The 18,834-nt window shown below is 37.9% G+C and overlaps 1 protein-coding gene across 1 annotated transcript in view; it reads left to right on the forward strand.

Moving 5' to 3' along the window:
* Positions 1–18,484: 18,484 nt before the first annotated feature.
* LOC137630397 (uncharacterized) overlaps positions 18,485–18,834 on the forward strand; it is a 56,363-nt gene continuing 56,013 nt past the window's right edge. Inside the window, exon 1 of the mRNA XM_068361845.1 lies at positions 18,485–18,577. Within this exon, the coding sequence (XP_068217946.1) occupies positions 18,519–18,577 (59 nt within the window). The 5' untranslated portion in view covers positions 18,485–18,518. The remainder of the gene's footprint in view (positions 18,578–18,834) is intronic.

The following is an 18,834-nucleotide window of genomic DNA, read 5'->3' on the forward strand; positions in this document are numbered from 1 at the left end:
TATGAATATAAGTTTCCCAAATCTGAGAAAATGGCTATAGTTACACAGGTTCTGAAAAGTGCTCTGGATTATCAGGAATTAAGCTCATATAGACCTATTTCAAATTTATTCTTTGTTTCAAAAGTGCTAGAATACGCAATTCTTGAACAACTAATAAGTCATTTAGAAAAAATAGAAGCTTTGCCAGACAACCTGTCTCCTTACAGAAGATTATACTCTACAGAGACAGCTATCTGTTCTGTTGTAAATTATATGCTGGAAATGATGGATGAAAATAAATGTGGTATTTCAATACTACTCGAATTTAGTGGTGCTTTTGATACAGTTATGCATGAACTGCTACTAAATGATCTACGGTCCATCGGTGTTGAAGATCAAGCTTTCGAATACCTGAAAGACTACTTGGTTGGCAAAAATTACTGTGTGCAAATTGGAAACTCTTATTCATCATATGAACCTTTAAACAAAGGGGGTACCTCGGGGGAGTGTAATAGACCCAATTTTATTTTGTATCTATGCTATTGGTCCATCAAAAATACTACAAAGGCGTAGTGTGAAGTAACAAACTATTTGCAGATGATACACAATTTTACTTCTCCATTCATGATATGGGACACTGTTGAAACTCTAAACCGAATTCTTGATAGTGATAGGGGATGCATAACAATCAAACAACTAAATTAAATAAAAATAAAATTGAGTTTATTGGTGGGGAAAGAAAAAACATCATGAGAAACTTATGTGATATTTAAATGAACATAAATAACGACTCTCCTGATAACTAATAAAGTTCATGATCTGGGCGTATCTCTCGACTGTAACTTGTCTTTTAATGCATAAATGAATAATGTACTAAAAACTGCTGGTTATCATCTTACAAACATTGCTTTTATAAATAAAGTACCTGGATGAATATTCAGTAAAGAAACTTGTGATAAACTGCTATTACCAAGACTGACTACTGTTCTCCATCTACTACAATCTACCAAAAGTACAACGTACGAAATTACAAAATATAAACTGGAGCAAGACTGATAAAAGGTGTCCACCTCGAGAAAGGATCACTCCTATACAAATTAATTTACACTAGCTGCCTATTGAAGCTAGAATCAAGTTTAGAATATGTACAATAACCCATACAGTTATCAGAACCGGACGTCCAAAATATCTAAGAGAATTGCTACATATTGTGCAGCCAACAAATCGTATTAACACGAGAATAGTTACAGATGGTTTCAAACATTTATAACCTATAGTCAATTTCTTTTAGCGATGCATATTTGCACCGACTCGCAGCGGTGCCCTTTTAGCTCGGAAAAGTTTCCGGATCGCTGATTGGTTGGACGAGATAATTCTAACCAATCAGCGATCAGGAAACTTTACCGAGCTAAAAGGGTACCATTGCGAGTCATTGCAAATATGCATCGCTAAAAGAAATGGACTATAGATAAATTAGTCTACTGTAGGCTCTAGAGTCTAAAGCCTTTGAGCATGCGGCCCCGAGACTATATAATAAGCTCTAACGAAACATCCGAATGATTGAAGATATTAAGGCTTTCAAGACGAAACTGAGGACTTTTATAATCTGTGAGTGCTTCGATAGTGACGATTTAACATTAAACGAGCAATACGCGATATGAAATGTTGAATGCTTTCGAATGAACATGATAAAATGACTGTGTAGGTTCTGTAAAGAGTCGGGTTCCCTGCTGTATAGGACTGGAAAAACAGCTCTTAAAGTAAAGTAAGGTAAAGAAAGTACCGAATTTAAGATTGTTAGCTAGACACTTTTGCGTGGAATGCCATATAGATGAAAATAATAAATTATAAAGAAAAGCTGTTAAAAAGTGGGTAAAATAAGTTAAATTATAAAACTTGTTCAAGAATATACAAAAAAAGACTAAAAAATAAACATGCTCGATAAATAGTAAGCCTTTTCAACGTGATTACATCCGTTTGGTCTTAAGATTATCAGTCTTATGAACATTAAATAAAAGACCGTATAATACTGATCACAACTTTAGTAGGCAGATATAAATATGAAATTAGTAGGCAGATATGAATATAAAATCATATGAATAATTTGGTAATCTTAATAAACATATAACAGATATATTAAAGTAAAACATACCCTACTACATTTACGTCATTATTAAAATCACTATCTTATATGTTTTCTCTGATCCCCCTGTTACACAATAATAATGTTATCTAAAAAAAGAAAAAAAGAAAATAATAATAATAATAATAATAATAATAATAATAATAATAATAATAATAATAATAATAATAATATGTACTACTTTACCCGCGGTCTTAGGAACTATCGTCGTTCAGTTAGTTCATTATGCATAATACATTAAATATTTTGTCATAATTTTGACCAACCTTTGCATTCGTATGTCTGCAGACTGTACTATCCCTATACGTAAAAATAGAATTAGGTATGCAGTCAGTTCTGAAAGCCTTGCCTTCTCTACCATGATGCTCAACTATAGAAGTTTTATTCAAGCTGTGAACAGATTGTGAAATTGTCTTCCTAGTCAGCGAATGTTTTTATGTTGAACAGGTTGATATAAGTCTCTCTTCATAGTTTATATATAATATTTTTTAACGTTATTACTTATTTTTTTATATTTCATATTATTTATTCATTATTTTTCATGGTTTAATTTCTTTCCTCACAGGGCTATTTTTTCCTATTGGAGCCCTTGGGCTTAGAGCAACTTGCTTTTCCAACTAATAATAATAATAATAATAATAATAATAATAATAATAATACCAACAACAACAACAATAATAATAATAATAATAATAATAATGACGATGATGATAATAATAGTAATAATAATAATAATAATAATAATAATAATAATAATAATAATAATAATAATAATAAAAATAATGATAATAATAATAATAGTATATATATATATAATAATAATAATAATAATAATGAAAATAACGATAATAATAATAATAATAATAGTAAAAATATAATAATAGTAAAAATATAATAATAATAATAATAATAATAATAATAATAAAAATAATGACAATAATAATATTAAAAATATAATAATAATAATAATGAAAATAATGATAATAATAATAATAATAATAATAATAATAATAATAATAATAATAATAATAATAATAATAATAATAATAATAATAACAAAAGGATATTCTGATGTGTCACAAAACTAAAGGTATCTACGGCTGCTGATGAAGACAATAGTTATGGTAGTTTTTCATTAAATTTATTTTTTATTAAAATATAAATTCTTTTAGGATCTTGTCAAGATTAGCGAACCCAACCATCACCGGGTTCGTTATTCTTAACATGAGAATAACTGGGTTCGTTATTTTTTACATGTGGAAAATTGAGTTCCTTATTCTTGACATGTGGTAAATTGGGTTCCCTATTCTTGACATGTGAAAATAGGATTCAATTGCTACTTAAAGCTTCTATTTACTTGTTAATCATTTTGCTATTCACTTAATCAGCTAGTTAAATTTTTGTCCTACTTACCTAAACAGCTGGTTGAGTATTTACCTAAGTCCTTCAAAAATGGTTTTCATCTATTCGATATAATATAAAATGAATCGTGCTTTTCACATAAACCTAGACACCATCGAGAACGATCCCCTACGTACCAAGTCTGGGTTTTTTGGCTTGGTAGATACTAGTACATCCCCGCAATTGGATATATGGAAATAGTGGAACACAGGGACCAAGAGACATTTCTACCAATAATAGAAAAAGTAGTGAGACATGGATCAACTTTTCACAGCGATGAATGGCGAGCCTATAGAAATATAGCAAATAATCAAAACTACCAGCACAGAACCGGGAACCACTCTTTGCACTTCGTTGACCCTCACACAGCATATTAAGTCGTATTGGGCAAAGCATAAAGCAAAAGTCAAGAACATGCGAGGATGCAAGCGGGAATTCCTACCAAGATATTTGAACCAGTTTATGTGAATGGAACGAAATACGGATAACAGATTAATTGACTTCTGTCATCGAATTGCTTCTCAATTTCCTTTTGATTCCTAAGATGGTTTTAATTTACTTTTAACTCTTTAAGACTCATAAGATATTGATTCTAATATAAAGCTTTTAACTCATTCATTTTTCTTCCATCAGTAGAGTGATCATTTATATTTCCAACATGTTTTTTCCTAATTTACCTTTTCTATTTTTTCTTTATAGTCCAGAACATTTCATATCAAAGATTAGCGAACCCAACCATCACCGGGTTCATTATTCTTGACGTGAGATTAATTGGGTTCGCTATTCTTTACATGTGGAAAATTGGGTTCGTTATTCTTTACATGTAGAAAATAGGGTTCCTTAATCTTGACATGGAAATGTTGGGCTCGCTAATCTTGACAAGATCCTTCTTTTATTTTGACAACCATTCATGTTTTCCATAATCCTAGAATTATAGAAGCTGGCGACAAGGAAACCTGGTGATGTGTCCTAGAATTTTAGAACCTCATGACAGGGGAACTCAATGGTGTGTCCCATAATTTTAGAAACTCATGACAGTAGAACATGATGATGTGTCCTACAATTATAGAAATTCATGACAATGGAACCTGATGGTGTGTCCTACAATTTTAGAAACTCATGACAGGGGAACTTGATGGTGTGTCCCAGAATTATAGAAACACATGACAGTGGAACTTGATGGTGTGTCCCAGAATTATAGAAACACATGACAGTGGAACTTGATGGTGTGTCCCAAAATTATAGAAACATATGACAGTGGAACTTGATGGTGTGTCCCAGAATTATAGAAACTCATGACACAGGAACTCGATGGTGTGTCCCAGAATTATAGAAACTCATGACACAGGAACTTGATGGTGTGTCCCAGAATTATAGAAACACATGACAGTGGAACTTGATGGTGTGTCCCAGAATTATAGAAACACATGACAGTGGAACTTGATGGTGTGTCCCAGAATTATAGAAACACATGACAGTGGAACTTGATGGTTGTCCCAGAATTATAGAAACACATGACAGTGGAACTTGATGGTGTGTCCCAGAATTATAGAAACACATGACAGTGGAACTTGATGGTGTGTCCCAGAATTATAGAAACACATGACAGTGGAACTTGATGGTGTGTCCCAGAATTATAGAAACACATGACAGTGGAACTTGATGGTTGTCCCAGAATTATAGAAACACATGACAGTGGAACTTGATGGTGTGTCCCAGAATTATAGAAACACATGACAGTGGAACTTGATGGTGTGTCCCAGAATTTTAGAAACTCATGACAGTAGAACATGATGATGTGTCCTACAATTATAGAAATTCATGACAATGGAACCTGATGGTGTGTCCTACAATTTTAGAAACTCATGACAGGGGAACTTGATGGTGTGTCCTAGAATTATAGAAACTCATGACATAGGAACTCGATGGTGTGTCCCAGAATTATAGAAACTCATGACACAGGAACTTGATGGTGTGTCCCAGAATTATAGAAACTCATGACACAGGAACTTGATGGTGTGTCCCAGAATTATAGAAACACATGTCAGTGGAACTTGATGGTGTGTCCCAGAATTATAGAAACACATGACAGTGGAACTTGATGGTGTGTCCCAGAATTATAGAAACACATTACAGTGGAACTTGATGGTGTGTCCCAGAATTATAGAAACTCATGACACAGGAACTCGATGGTGTGTCCCAGAATTATAGAAACTCATGACATAGGAACTCGATGGTGTGTCCTAGAATTATAGAAACTCGTGACACAGGAACTCGATGGTGTGTCCCAGAATTATAGAAACTCATGACATAGGAACTCGATGGTGTGTCCTAGAATTATGGAAACTCAAGACAGTGGAACTTGATGGTGTGTCCCAGAATTATAGAAACACATGACAGTGGAACTCGATGGTGTGTCCTAGAATTATAGAAACTCATGACACAGGAACTCGATGGTGTGTCCCAGAATTATAGAAACTCATGACATAGGAACTCGATGGTGTGTCCCAGAATTATAGAAACTCATGACAGTGGAACTTGATGGTGTGTCCCAGAATTATAGAAACTCATGACATAGGAGCTCGATGGTGTGTCCCAGAATTATAGAAACACATGACAGTGGAACTTGATGGTGTGTCCCAGAATTATAGAAACACATGACAGTGGAACTTGATGGTGTGTCCCAGAATTATAGAAACTCATGACACAGGAACTCGATGGTGTGTCCCAGAATTATAGAAACACATGACAGTGGAACTTGATGGTGTGTCCCAGAATTATAGAAACACATGACAGTGGAACTTGATGGTGTGTCCCAGAATTTTAGAAACTCATGACAGTAGAACATGATGATGTGTCCTACAATTATAGAAATTCATGACAATGGAACCTGATGGTGTGTCCTACAATTTTAGAAACTCATGACAGTGGAACTTGATGGTGTGTCCTAGAATTATAGAAACTCATGACATAGGAACTCGATGGTGTGTCCCAGAATTATAGAAACACATGACAGTGGAACTTGATGGTGTGTCCCAAAATTATAGAAACTCATGACATAGGAACTCGATGGTGTGTCCCAGAATTATAGAAACTCATGACATAGGAACTCGATGGTGTGTCCTAGAATTATAGAAACTCATGACAGTGGAACTTGATGGTGTGTCCCAGAATTATAGAAACTCATGACATAGGAACTCGATGGTGTGTCCCAGAATTATAGAAACACATGACAGTGGAACTTGATGGTGTGTCCCAGAATTATAGAAACACATGACAGTGGAACTTGATGGTGTGTCCCAGAATTATAGAAACTCATGACACAGGAACTCGATGGTGTGTCCCAGAATTATAGAAACACATGACAGTGGAACTTGATGGTGTGTCCCAGAATTATAGAAACTCATGACACAGGAACTCGATGGTGTGTCCCAGAATTATAGAAACACATGACAGTGGAACTTGATGGTGTGTCCCAGAATTATAGAAACACATGACAGTGGAACTTGATGGTGTGTCCTAGAATTATAGAAACTCATGACATAGGAACTCGATGGTGTGTCCCAGAATTATAGAAACACATGACAGTGGAACTTGATGGTGTGTCCCAGAATTATAGAAACACATGACAGTGGAACTTGATGGTGTGTCCCAGAATTATAGAAACTCATGACACAGGAACTCGATGGTGTGTCCCAGAATTATAGAAACTCATGACATAGGAACTCGATGGTGTGTCCTAGAATTATAGAAACTCGTGACACAGGAACTCGATGGTGTGTCCCAGAATTATAGAAACTCATGACATAGGAACTCGATGGTGTGTCCTAGAATTATAGAAACTCGTGACACAGGAACTCGATGGTGTGTCCTAGAATTATGGAAACTCATGACATAGGAACTCGATGGTGTGTCCTAGAATTATAGAAACTCGTGACACAGGAACTCGATGGTGTGTCCTAGAATTATAGAAACTCGTGACACAGGAACTCGATGGTGTGTCCTAGAATTATGGAAACTCATGACATAGGAACTCGATGGTGTGTCCTAGAATTATGGAAACCCAAGACAGAGGAACTCGATGGTGTCCTAGAATTATAGAAACTCATGACACAGGAACTCGATGGTGTGTCCTAGAATTATGGAAACTCATGACACAGGAACTCGATGGTGTGTCCTAGAATTATAGAAACTCATGACACAGGAACTCGATGGTGTGTCCTAGAATTATAGAAACTCATGACAGAGGAACTCGATGGTGTGTCCTAGAATTATGGAAACTCATGACATAGGAACTCGATGGTGTGTCCTAGAATTATGGAAACTCAAGACAGAGGAACTCGATGGTGTGTCCTAGAATTATAGAAACTCATGACAGAGGAACTCGATGATGTGTCCTAGAATTATGGAAACTCATGACATAGGAACTCGATGGTGTGTCCTAGAATTATGGAAACTCAAGACAGAGGAACTCGATGGTGTGTCCTAGAATTATAGAAACTCAAGACAGAGGAACTCGATGGTGTGTCCTAGAATTATGGAAACTCAAGACAGAGGAACTCGATGGTGTGTCCTAGAATTATGGAAACTCATGACAGAGGAACTCGATGGTGTGTCCTAGAATTATGGAAACTCATGACAGAGGAAAATCGATGGTGTGTCCTAGAATTATAGAAACTCATGACAGAGGAACTCGATGGTGTGTCCTAGAATTATAGAAACTCATGACAGAGGAACTCGATGGTGTGTCCTAGAATTATAGAAACTCAAGACAGAGGAACTCGATGGTGTGTCCTAGAATTATAGAAACTCAAGACAGAGGAACTCGATGGTGTGTCCTAGAATTATAGAAACTCGTGACACAGGAACTCGATGGTGTGTCCTAGAATTATAGAAACTCATGACATAGGAACTCGATGGTGTGTCCTAGAATTATAGAAACTCAAGACACAGGAACTCGATGGTGTGTCCTAGAATTATGGAAACTCAAGACAGAGGAACTCGATGGTGTGTTCTAGAATTATAGAAACTCATGACACAGGAACTCGATGGTGTGTCCTAGAATTATGGAAACTCAAGACAGAGGAACTCGATGGTGTGTTCTAGAATTATAGAAACTCATGACACAGGAACTCGATGGTGTGTCCTAGAATTATGGAAACTCAAGACAGAGGAACTCGATGGTGTGTTCTAGAATTATAGAAACTCATGACACAGGAACTCGATGGTGTGTCCTAGAATTATGGAAACTCAAGACAGAGGAACTCGATGGTGTGTTCTAGAATTATAGAAACTCATGACACAGGAACTCGATGGTGTGTCCTAGAATTATGGAAACTCATGACACAGGAACTCGATGGTGTGTCCTAGAATTATGGAAACTCATGACACAGGAACTCGATGGTGTGTCCTAGAATTATGGAAACTCATGACACAGGAACTCGATGGTGTGTCCTAGAATTATGGAAACTCATGACACAGGAACTCGATGGTGTGTCCTAGAATTATGGAAACTCATGACAGAGGAACTCAATGGTGTGTCCTAGAATTATGGAAACTCATGACACAGGAACTCGATGGTGTGTCCTAGAATTATGGAAACTCAAGACAGAGGAACTCGATGGTGTGTCCTAGAATTATAGAAACTCATGACATAGGAACTCGATGGTGTGTCCTAGAATTATGGAAACTCATGACATAGGAACTCGATGGTGTGTCCTAGAATTATGGAAACTCAAGACATAGGAACTCGATGGTGTGTCCTAGAATTATGGAAACTCAAGACAGAGGAACTCGATGGTGTGTCCCAGAATTATAGAAACTCATGACATAGGAACTCGATGGTGTGTCCTAGAATTATGGAAACTCAAGACAGAGGAACTCGATGGTGTGAGCTAGAATTATAGAAACTCGTGACACAGGAACTCGATGGTGTGTCCTAGAATTATGGAAACTCATGACATAGGAACTCGATGGTGTGTCCTAGAATTATGGAAACTCATGACATAGGAACTCGATGGTGTGTCCTAGAATTATGGAAACTCATGACAGAGGAACTCGATGGTGTGTCCTAGAATTATAGAAACTCATGACACAGGAACTCGATGGTGTGTCCTAGAATTATGGAAACTCATGAAATAGGAACTCTATGGTGTGTCCTAGAATTATGGAAACTCAAGACAGAGGAACTCGATGGTGTGTCCTAGAATTATAGAAACTCGTGACACAGGAACTCGATGGTGTGTGCTAGAATTATGGAAACTCATGACATAGGAACTCGATGGTGTGTCCTAGAATTATGGAAACTCAAGACAGAGGAACTCGATGGTGTGTCCTAGAATTATAGAAACTCATGACAGAGGAACTCGATGGTGTGTCCTAGAATTATAGAAACTCGTGACAGAGGAACTCGATGGTGTGTCCTAGAATTATAGAAACTCAAGACAGAGGAACTCGATGGTGTGTCCTAGAATTATAGAAACTCATGACACAGGAACTCGATGGTGTGTCCTAGAATTATGGAAACTCATGACATAGGAACTCGATGGTGTGTCCTAGAATTATGGAAACTCAAGACAGAGGAACTCGATGGTGTCCTAGAATTATAGAAACTCATGACACAGGAACTCGATGGTGTGTCCTAGAATTATAGAAACTCAAGACAGAGGAACTCGATGGTGTGTCCTAGAATTATAGAAACTCATGACACAGGAACTCGATGGTGTGTCCTAGAATTATGGAAACTCAAGACAGAGGAACTCGATGGTGTCCTAGAATTATAGAAACTCAAGACAGAGGAACTCGATGGTGTGTCCTAGAATTATGGAAACTCAAGACACAGGAACTCGATGGTGTCCTAGAATTATAGAAACTCAAGACAGAGGAACTCGATGGTGTGTTCTAGAATTATGGAAACTCATGACAGAGGAACTCGATGGTGTGTCCCAGAATTATAGAAACTCAAGACAGAGGAACTCGATGGTGTGTCCTAGAATTATAGAAACTCATGACACAGGAACTCGATGGTGTGTCCTAGAATTATAGAAACTCAAGACAGAGGAACTCGATGGTGTGTTCTAGAATTATAGAAACTCATGACACAGGAACTCGATGGTGTGTCCTAGAATTATGGAAACTCAAGACAGAGGAACTCGATGGTGTCCTAGAATTATAGAAACTCAAGACAGAGGAACTCGATGGTGTGTCCTAGAATTATAGAAACTCAAGACAGAGGAACTCGATGGTGTGTTCTAGAATTATAGAAACTCAAGACAGAGGAACTCGATGGTGTGTCCTAGAATTATAGATACTCATGACAGAGGAACTCGATGGTGTGTCCTAGAATTATAGAAACTCATGACAGAGGAACTCGATGGTGTGTCCTAGAATTATGGGAACTCAAGACAGAGGAACTCGATGGTGTGTCCTAGAATTATGGAAACTCATGACAGAGGAACTCGATGGTGTGTCCTAGAATTATAGAAACTCGTGACACAGGAACTCGATGGTGTGTCCTAGAATTATGGAAACTCATGACATAGGAACTCGATGGTGTGTCCTAGAATTATGGAAACTCAAGACAGAGGAACTCGATGGTGTGTCCTAGAATTATAGAAACTCGTGACACAGGAACTCGATGGTGTGTCCCAGAATTATAGAAACTCATGACATAGGAACTCGATGGTGTGTCCTAGAATTATGGAAACTCATGACAGAGGAACTCGATGGTGTGTCCTAGAATTATAGAAACTCATGACACAGGAACTCGATGGTGTGTCCTAGAATTATAGAAACTCATGACATAGGAACTCGATGGTGTGTCCTAGAATTATAGAAACTCAAGACAGAGGAACTCGATGGTGTGTCCTAGAATTATGGAAACTCATGACGGAGGAACTCGATGGTGTGTCCTAGAATTATAGAAACTCATGACACAGGAACTCGATGGTGTGTCCTAGAATTATAGAAACTCATGACATAGGAACTCGATGGTGTGTCCTAGAATTATAGAAACTCAAGACAGAGGAACTCGATGGTGTGTCCTAGAATTATGGAAACTCAAGACAGAGGAACTCGATGGTGTGTCCTAGAATTATGGAAACTCATGACAGAGGAACTCGATGGTGTGTCCTAGAATTATAGAAACTCATGACAGAGGAACTCGATGGTGTGTCCTAGAATTATGGAAACTCAAGACAGAGGAACTCGATGGTGTGTCCTAGAATTATGGAAAGTCATGACAGAGGAACTCGATGGTGTGTCCTAGAATTATAGAAACTCGTGACACAGGAACTCGATGGTGTGTCCTAGAATTATGGAAAGTCATGACAGAGGAACTCGATGGTGTGTCCTAGAATTATAGAAACTCATGACAGAGGAACTCGATGGTGTGTCCTAGAATTATGGAAACTCAAGACAGAGGAACTCGATGGTGTGTCCTAGAATTATGGAAACTCATGACAGAGGAACTCGATGGTGTGTCCTAGAATTATAGAAACTCATGACAGAGGAAAATCGATGGTGTGTCCTAGAATTATGGAAAGTCATGACAGAGGAACTCGATGGTGTGTCCTAGAATTATAGAAACTCGTGACACAGGAACTCGATGGTGTGTCCTAGAATTATAGAAACTCAAGACAGAGGAACTCGATGGTGTGTCCTAGAATTATAGAAACTCAAGACAGAGGAACTCGATGGTGTGTTCTAGAATTATAGAAACTCGTGACACAGGAACTCGATGGTGTGTCCTAGAATTATAGAAACTCATGACATAGGAACTCGATGGTGTGTCCTAGAATTATAGAAACTCATGACACAGGAACTCGATGGTGTGTCCTAGAATTATGGAAACTCAAGACAGAGGAACTCGATGGTGTGTTCTAGAATTATAGAAACTCATGACACAGGAACTCGATGGTGTGTCCTAGAATTATGGAAACTCAAGACAGAGGAACTCGATGGTGTGTTCTAGAATTATAGAAACTCATGACACAGGAACTCGATGGTGTGTCCTAGAATTATGGAAACTCAAGACAGAGGAACTCGATGGTGTGTTCTAGAATTATAGAAACTCATGACACAGGAACTCGATGGTGTGTCCTAGAATTATGGAAACTCAAGACAGAGGAACTCGATGGTGTGTTCTAGAATTATAGAAACTCATGACACAGGAACTCGATGGTGTGTCCTAGAATTATGGAAACTCATGACACAGGAACTCGATGGTGTGTCCTAGAATTATGGAAACTCATGACACAGGAACTCGATGGTGTGTCCTAGAATTATGGAAACTCATGACACAGGAACTCGCTGGTGTGTCCTAGAATTATGGAAACTCATGACACAGGAACTCGATGGTGTGTCCTAGAATTATGGAAACTCATGACAGAGGAACTCAATGGTGTGTCCTAGAATTATGGAAACTCATGACACAGGAACTCGATGGTGTGTCCTAGAATTATGGAAACTCAAGACAGAGGAACTCGATGGTGTGTCCTAGAATTATAGAAACTCATGACATAGGAACTCGATGGTGTGTCCTAGAATTATGGAAACTCATGACATAGGAACTCGATGGTGTGTCCTAGAATTATGGAAACTCAAGACATAGGAACTCGATGGTGTGTCCTAGAATTATGGAAACTCAAGACAGAGGAACTCGATGGTGTGTCCCAGAATTATAGAAACTCATGACATAGGAACTCGATGGTGTGTCCTAGAATTATGGAAACTCAAGACAGAGGAACTCGATGGTGTGAGCTAGAATTATAGAAACTCGTGACACAGGAACTCGATGGTGTGTCCTAGAATTATGGAAACTCATGACATAGGAACTCGATGGTGTGTCCTAGAATTATGGAAACTCATGACATAGGAACTCGATTGTGTGTCCTAGAATTATGGAAACTCATGACAGAGGAACTCGATGGTGTGTCCTAGAATTATAGAAACTCATGACACAGGAACTCGATGGTGTGTCCTAGAATTATGGAAACTCATGAAATAGGAACTCTATGGTGTGTCCTAGAATTATGGAAACTCAAGACAGAGGAACTCGATGGTGTGTCCTAGAATTATAGAAACTCGTGACACAGGAACTCGATGGTGTGTCCTAGAATTATGGAAACTCATGACATAGGAACTCGATGGTGTGTCCTAGAATTATGGAAACTCAAGACAGAGGAACTCGATGGTGTGTCCTAGAATTATGGAAACTCATGACAGAGGAACTCGATGGTATGTCCTAGAATTATGGAAACTCATGACAGAGGAACTCGATGGTGTGTCCTAGAATTATGGAAACTCATGACATAGGAACTCGATGGTGTGTCCTAGAATTATGGAAACTCATGACAGAGGAACTCGATGGTGTGTCCTAGAATTATGGAAACACATGACAGAGGAACTCGATGGTGTGTCCTAGAATTATGGAAACTCAAGACAGAGGAACTCGATGGTGTGTCCTAGAATTATGGAAACTCATGACAGAGGAACTCGATGGTGTGTCCTAGAATTATAGAAACTCATGGCAGAGGAACTCGATGGTGTGTCCTAGAATTATGGAAACTCAAGACAGAGGAACTCGATGGTGTGTCCTAGAATTTTGGAAACTCAAGACAGAGGAACTCGATGGTGTGTCCTAGAATTTTGGAAACTCAAGACAGAGGAACTCGATGGTGTGTCCTAGAATTATGGAAACTCATGACAGAGGAACTCGATGGTGTGTCCTAGAATTTTGGAAACTCAAGACAGAGGAACTCGATGGTGTGTCCTAGAATTTTGGAAACTCAAGACAGAGGAACTCGATGGTGTGTCCTAGAATTTTGGAAACTCAAGACAGAGGAACCCGATGATGTGTCCCAGAATTTTAGAAACTCATGACAGAGGAACTCGATGGTGTGTCCTAGAATTATAGAAACTCATGACAGAGGAACTCGATGGTGTGTCCCAGAATTTTATAAACTCATGACAGAGGAACTCGATGGTGTGTCCTAGAATTATAGAAACTCATGACAGGGGAACCTGATGTGTCCTACAATTTTAGAAACTCATGACAGTGGAACTCGCTGGTGTTTCCTAGAATTATAGAAACTCATGACAGTGGAACTCGATGGTGTATCCTAGAATTATAGAAACTCAAGACAGAGGAACTCGATGGTGTGTCCCAGAATTATGGAAACTCAAGACAGAGGAACTCGATGGTGTGTCCCAGAATTATAGAAACTCATGACATAGGAACTCGATGGTGTGTCCTAGAATTATGGAAACTCAAGACAGAGGAACTCGATGGTGTGAGCTAGAATTATAGAAACTCGTGACACAGGAACTCGATGGTGTGTCCTAGAATTATGGAAACTCATGACATAGGAACTCGATGGTGTGTCCTAGAATTATGGAAACTCATGACATAGGAACTCGATGGTGTGTCCTAGAATTATGGAAACTCATGACAGAGGAACTCGATGGTGTGTCCTAGAATTATAGAAACTCATGACACAGGAACTCGATGGTGTGTCCTAGAATTATGGAAATTCATGAAATAGGAACTCTATGGTGTGTCCTAGAATTATGGAAACTCAAGACAGAGGAACTCGATGGTGTGTCCTAGAATTATAGAAACTCGTGACACAGGAACTCGATGGTGTGTCCTAGAATTATGGAAACTCATGACATAGGAACTCGATGGTGTGTCCTAGAATTATGGAAACTCAAGACAGAGGAACTCGATGGTGTGTCCTAGAATTATGGAAACTCATGACAGAGGAACTCGATGGTATGTCCTAGAATTATGGAAACTCATGACAGAGGAACTCGATGGTGTGTCCTAGAATTATGGAAACTCATGACATAGGAACTCGATGGTGTGTCCTAGAATTATGGAAACTCATGACAGAGGAACTCGATGGTGTGTCCTAGAATTATGGAAACACATGACAGAGGAACTCGATGGTGTGTCCTAGAATTATGGAAACTCAAGACAGAGGAACTCGATGGTGTGTCCTAGAATTATGGAAACTCATGACAGAGGAACTCGATGGTGTGTCCTAGAATTATAGAAACTCATGGCAGAGGAACTCGATGGTGTGTCCTAGAATTATGGAAACTCAAGACAGAGGAACTCGATGGTGTGTCCTAGAATTTTGGAAACTCAAGACAGAGGAACTCGATGGTGTGTCCTAGAATTTTGGAAACTCAAGACAGAGGAACTCGATGGTGTGTCCTAGAATTATGGAAACTCATGACAGAGGAACTCGATGGTGTGTCCTAGAATTTTGGAAACTCAAGACAGAGGAACTCGATGGTGTGTCCTAGAATTTTGGAAACTCAAGACAGAGGAACTCGATGGTGTGTCCTAGAATTTTGGAAACTCAAGACAGAGGAACCCGATGATGTGTCCCAGAATTTTAGAAACTCATGACAGAGGAACTCGATGGTGTGTCCTAGAATTATAGAAACTCATGACAGAGGAACTCGATGGTGTGTCCCAGAATTTTATAAACTCATGACAGAGGAACTCGATGGTGTGTCCTAGAATTATAGAAACTCATGACAGGGGAACCTGATGTGTCCTACAATTTTAGAAACTCATGACAGTGGAACTCGCTGGTGTTTCCTAGAATTATAGAAACTCATGACAGTGGAACTCGATGGTGTATCCTAGAATTATAGAAACTCATGACAGAGGAACCTGATGATGTGTCCTACAGTTTTAGAAACACATGACAGAGGAAGTCGATGGTGTGTCCTAGAATGTTAAAAGCTCGTGGCAGGGCGATAGATAAGCCTTGACAAAGAGTAAGATTGAAACCAGTCGTAGAAGAAGAGTACAATTGCAGTGATAGTGAGGTTGATAAGCCTTTGTCCAAATAAAACTAAAAGTAGGCTAAGAATAGGAATGTGAATTTTGATAAAAGTCACAGTGAAATAGAGAAAACTTTATCAAAGCTTAAGGGTAAAGAAAGTTGTAAGAAATGGAAGATTCTGATTACAGCTGTATATTAAAAGTGGAAAACAGAAGTGACCGATTGAATACGATATATACTTGCATATATATCACTCTGCTCAGTGTTTCCATGCTGTAAGGTTTAAGGGAAAAACAATTGTTATTGTTTTTTTTTTAAGATTTATATAGTCTTATTTTCCAGTGAAATAAGATTCTCTATTATCATTATTATTATTATTATTATTATTATTATTATTATTATTATTATTATTATCATTATTATCATTATTATTATTATTACTTGCTAAGCTACAACCCTGCAGAATGCTATGAGCCCAGGGGCCCCAATAGGGAAAATAGCCCAGTGAGGAAATGAAACAAGGAAAAATAAAATATTTTAAGAAGAGTAATTACATTAAAATAAATATTTCCCTTATAAAATATAAAAACTTTAACAAAACAAGAGGAAGAGAAATCAGATAGAATAGTGTGCCCAAGCGTACCCTCAAGCAAGAGAACTCTAACACAAGACAGTGGAAGACCATGGTACAGAGACTATGGCACTACCCAAGACTAGAGAACAGTGGTTTGATTTTGGAATGTCCTTCTCCTAGAAGACTAAAGTCTCTTCTGCAAGGTGTGAAAACCATCCTGTGGCATTATGACAGAAATATAGTATCGTCTTATGATAAATTTTATAATTGTTTTATTATATTTGTCCGTGTTTCTTGTAACTTACTGAGACATTTAGTGCAGAGTATATTCGATGATTGAGAATCTGTGATGTTAATCACATGACTTGGTTTAAGTAAATATGTTCCTGTTCGTAATACTAGGCAAGCAGTTAATTCTAATAGCCAGGCCTTCTCCATCATGGGGCTCAATACTACGCAGTACTCTAGAAGTTTTATTCCAGCTGTGACCAAGTTGTGGAATGATCTTCCTAATCGGGTGGTTGAATCAGTAGAACTTCAAAAGTTCAAAGTTGGAGCAAATGCTTTTTTGTTGACCAGGCGGACATGAGTCTTTTTATATTTTATATATGACATATTTGTTTTTGACGTTAATAGTTTATATATGACATATCTGTTTTGACGTTGTTGCCTTTTTTAGAATGATTTATTGTTAATTTGTTCTCTTCATTTATTTATTTTCTTATTTCCTTTCCTCACTGGGCTATTTTTCCCTATTGGGGCCCTTGGGCTTATAGCATCTTGCTTTTCCAACTAGGGTTGTAGCTTGGATAGTAATAATAATAATAATAATAATATATATTTTGACAATGTAAAACAATGTTTTCACTGTAATATAAATGAGTATTCGATGGCATAGAATTACTGCTAAAATAGGCTAGTTTAACATTTTAGGTTAAACTATGAATATGAGCAATTAGCGGTATATGTGACTAGATAGTGAATAAATTCAAATATAAAAATTGTTTTAATTCGGCCTCATAATGACCCCAAATTCCACAACATCGTTTCTTGAATTCAAGCTTCACTCAAACTCAAAACCTTCCTCTGAACTAATTCGACATGGAAAGTAACTCAGTTTGCGAGTCTTAAGCCAGGCTGTTACTTGCACGAATTTGTGGCACGTATTGTCACGACTCGAGTCGTGAACTGGCGTGAAATGTTCGTAAACCCTTCGTGACGAGAATTTTGAAATGTTCAAAATTTTGGTCACGACAAAATTTCGTGACCGGGTCGTGAAGTATGCGCGAACTGTTCGTGAACTAGTCGGGACGATGCGGGAAGTGTGCAAACTATGCGTGAACTTGTCGTGCCAGTTCGTGTCAATGTGGACAGGTCAGCTGTGAATCTGAGGTATTTTTTTTTTTTTTTTTTTTTTTTTTTTTATCTTCCAGTTCGTGCCACAAAATGTCACGACTTGCCACGACAAATTCGTGGCAAAAAGTCGTGCAAGTGTCAGGGTACCCTTACTCACGAACCCACGATTAAAACCTGGAAATTGACAGACAAGCTTTATTAATGTGTCGGGGTATCTCGCCAGATAAGATAGCAACAGTTAAAATTAGGCTTGCCAGCCCACATGCCTCGCCAGTTGAACTGTACAGTTGAAAGGAAGAAGGGTGTGAACTGTCAAAAGATGTAAGTAGGTCACTCTGCTTATGTTGCTGTTTTTTTCTGACTGGATTATTAATATGCCTATTAAATATGCATATAAATACACACTCTTTAAATACGATTTAGTCTTGATTGTGATATTTAGCCTTGATTGTGATAAGTCAGTCCCTAATCAATGATAAGCAGTTTCTCCATATGGAATGTCTCAGAAAAAAAAAGAATTGACTGCCATTTTCGTAGTTTTACAGTATAATTAAGGTCAAATACCTGCAAACACGCAC

This window comes from Palaemon carinicauda, chromosome 38, assembly GCF_036898095.1.
Source record: "Palaemon carinicauda isolate YSFRI2023 chromosome 38, ASM3689809v2, whole genome shotgun sequence".
Lineage (NCBI taxonomy): Eukaryota > Metazoa > Arthropoda > Malacostraca > Decapoda > Palaemonidae > Palaemon > Palaemon carinicauda.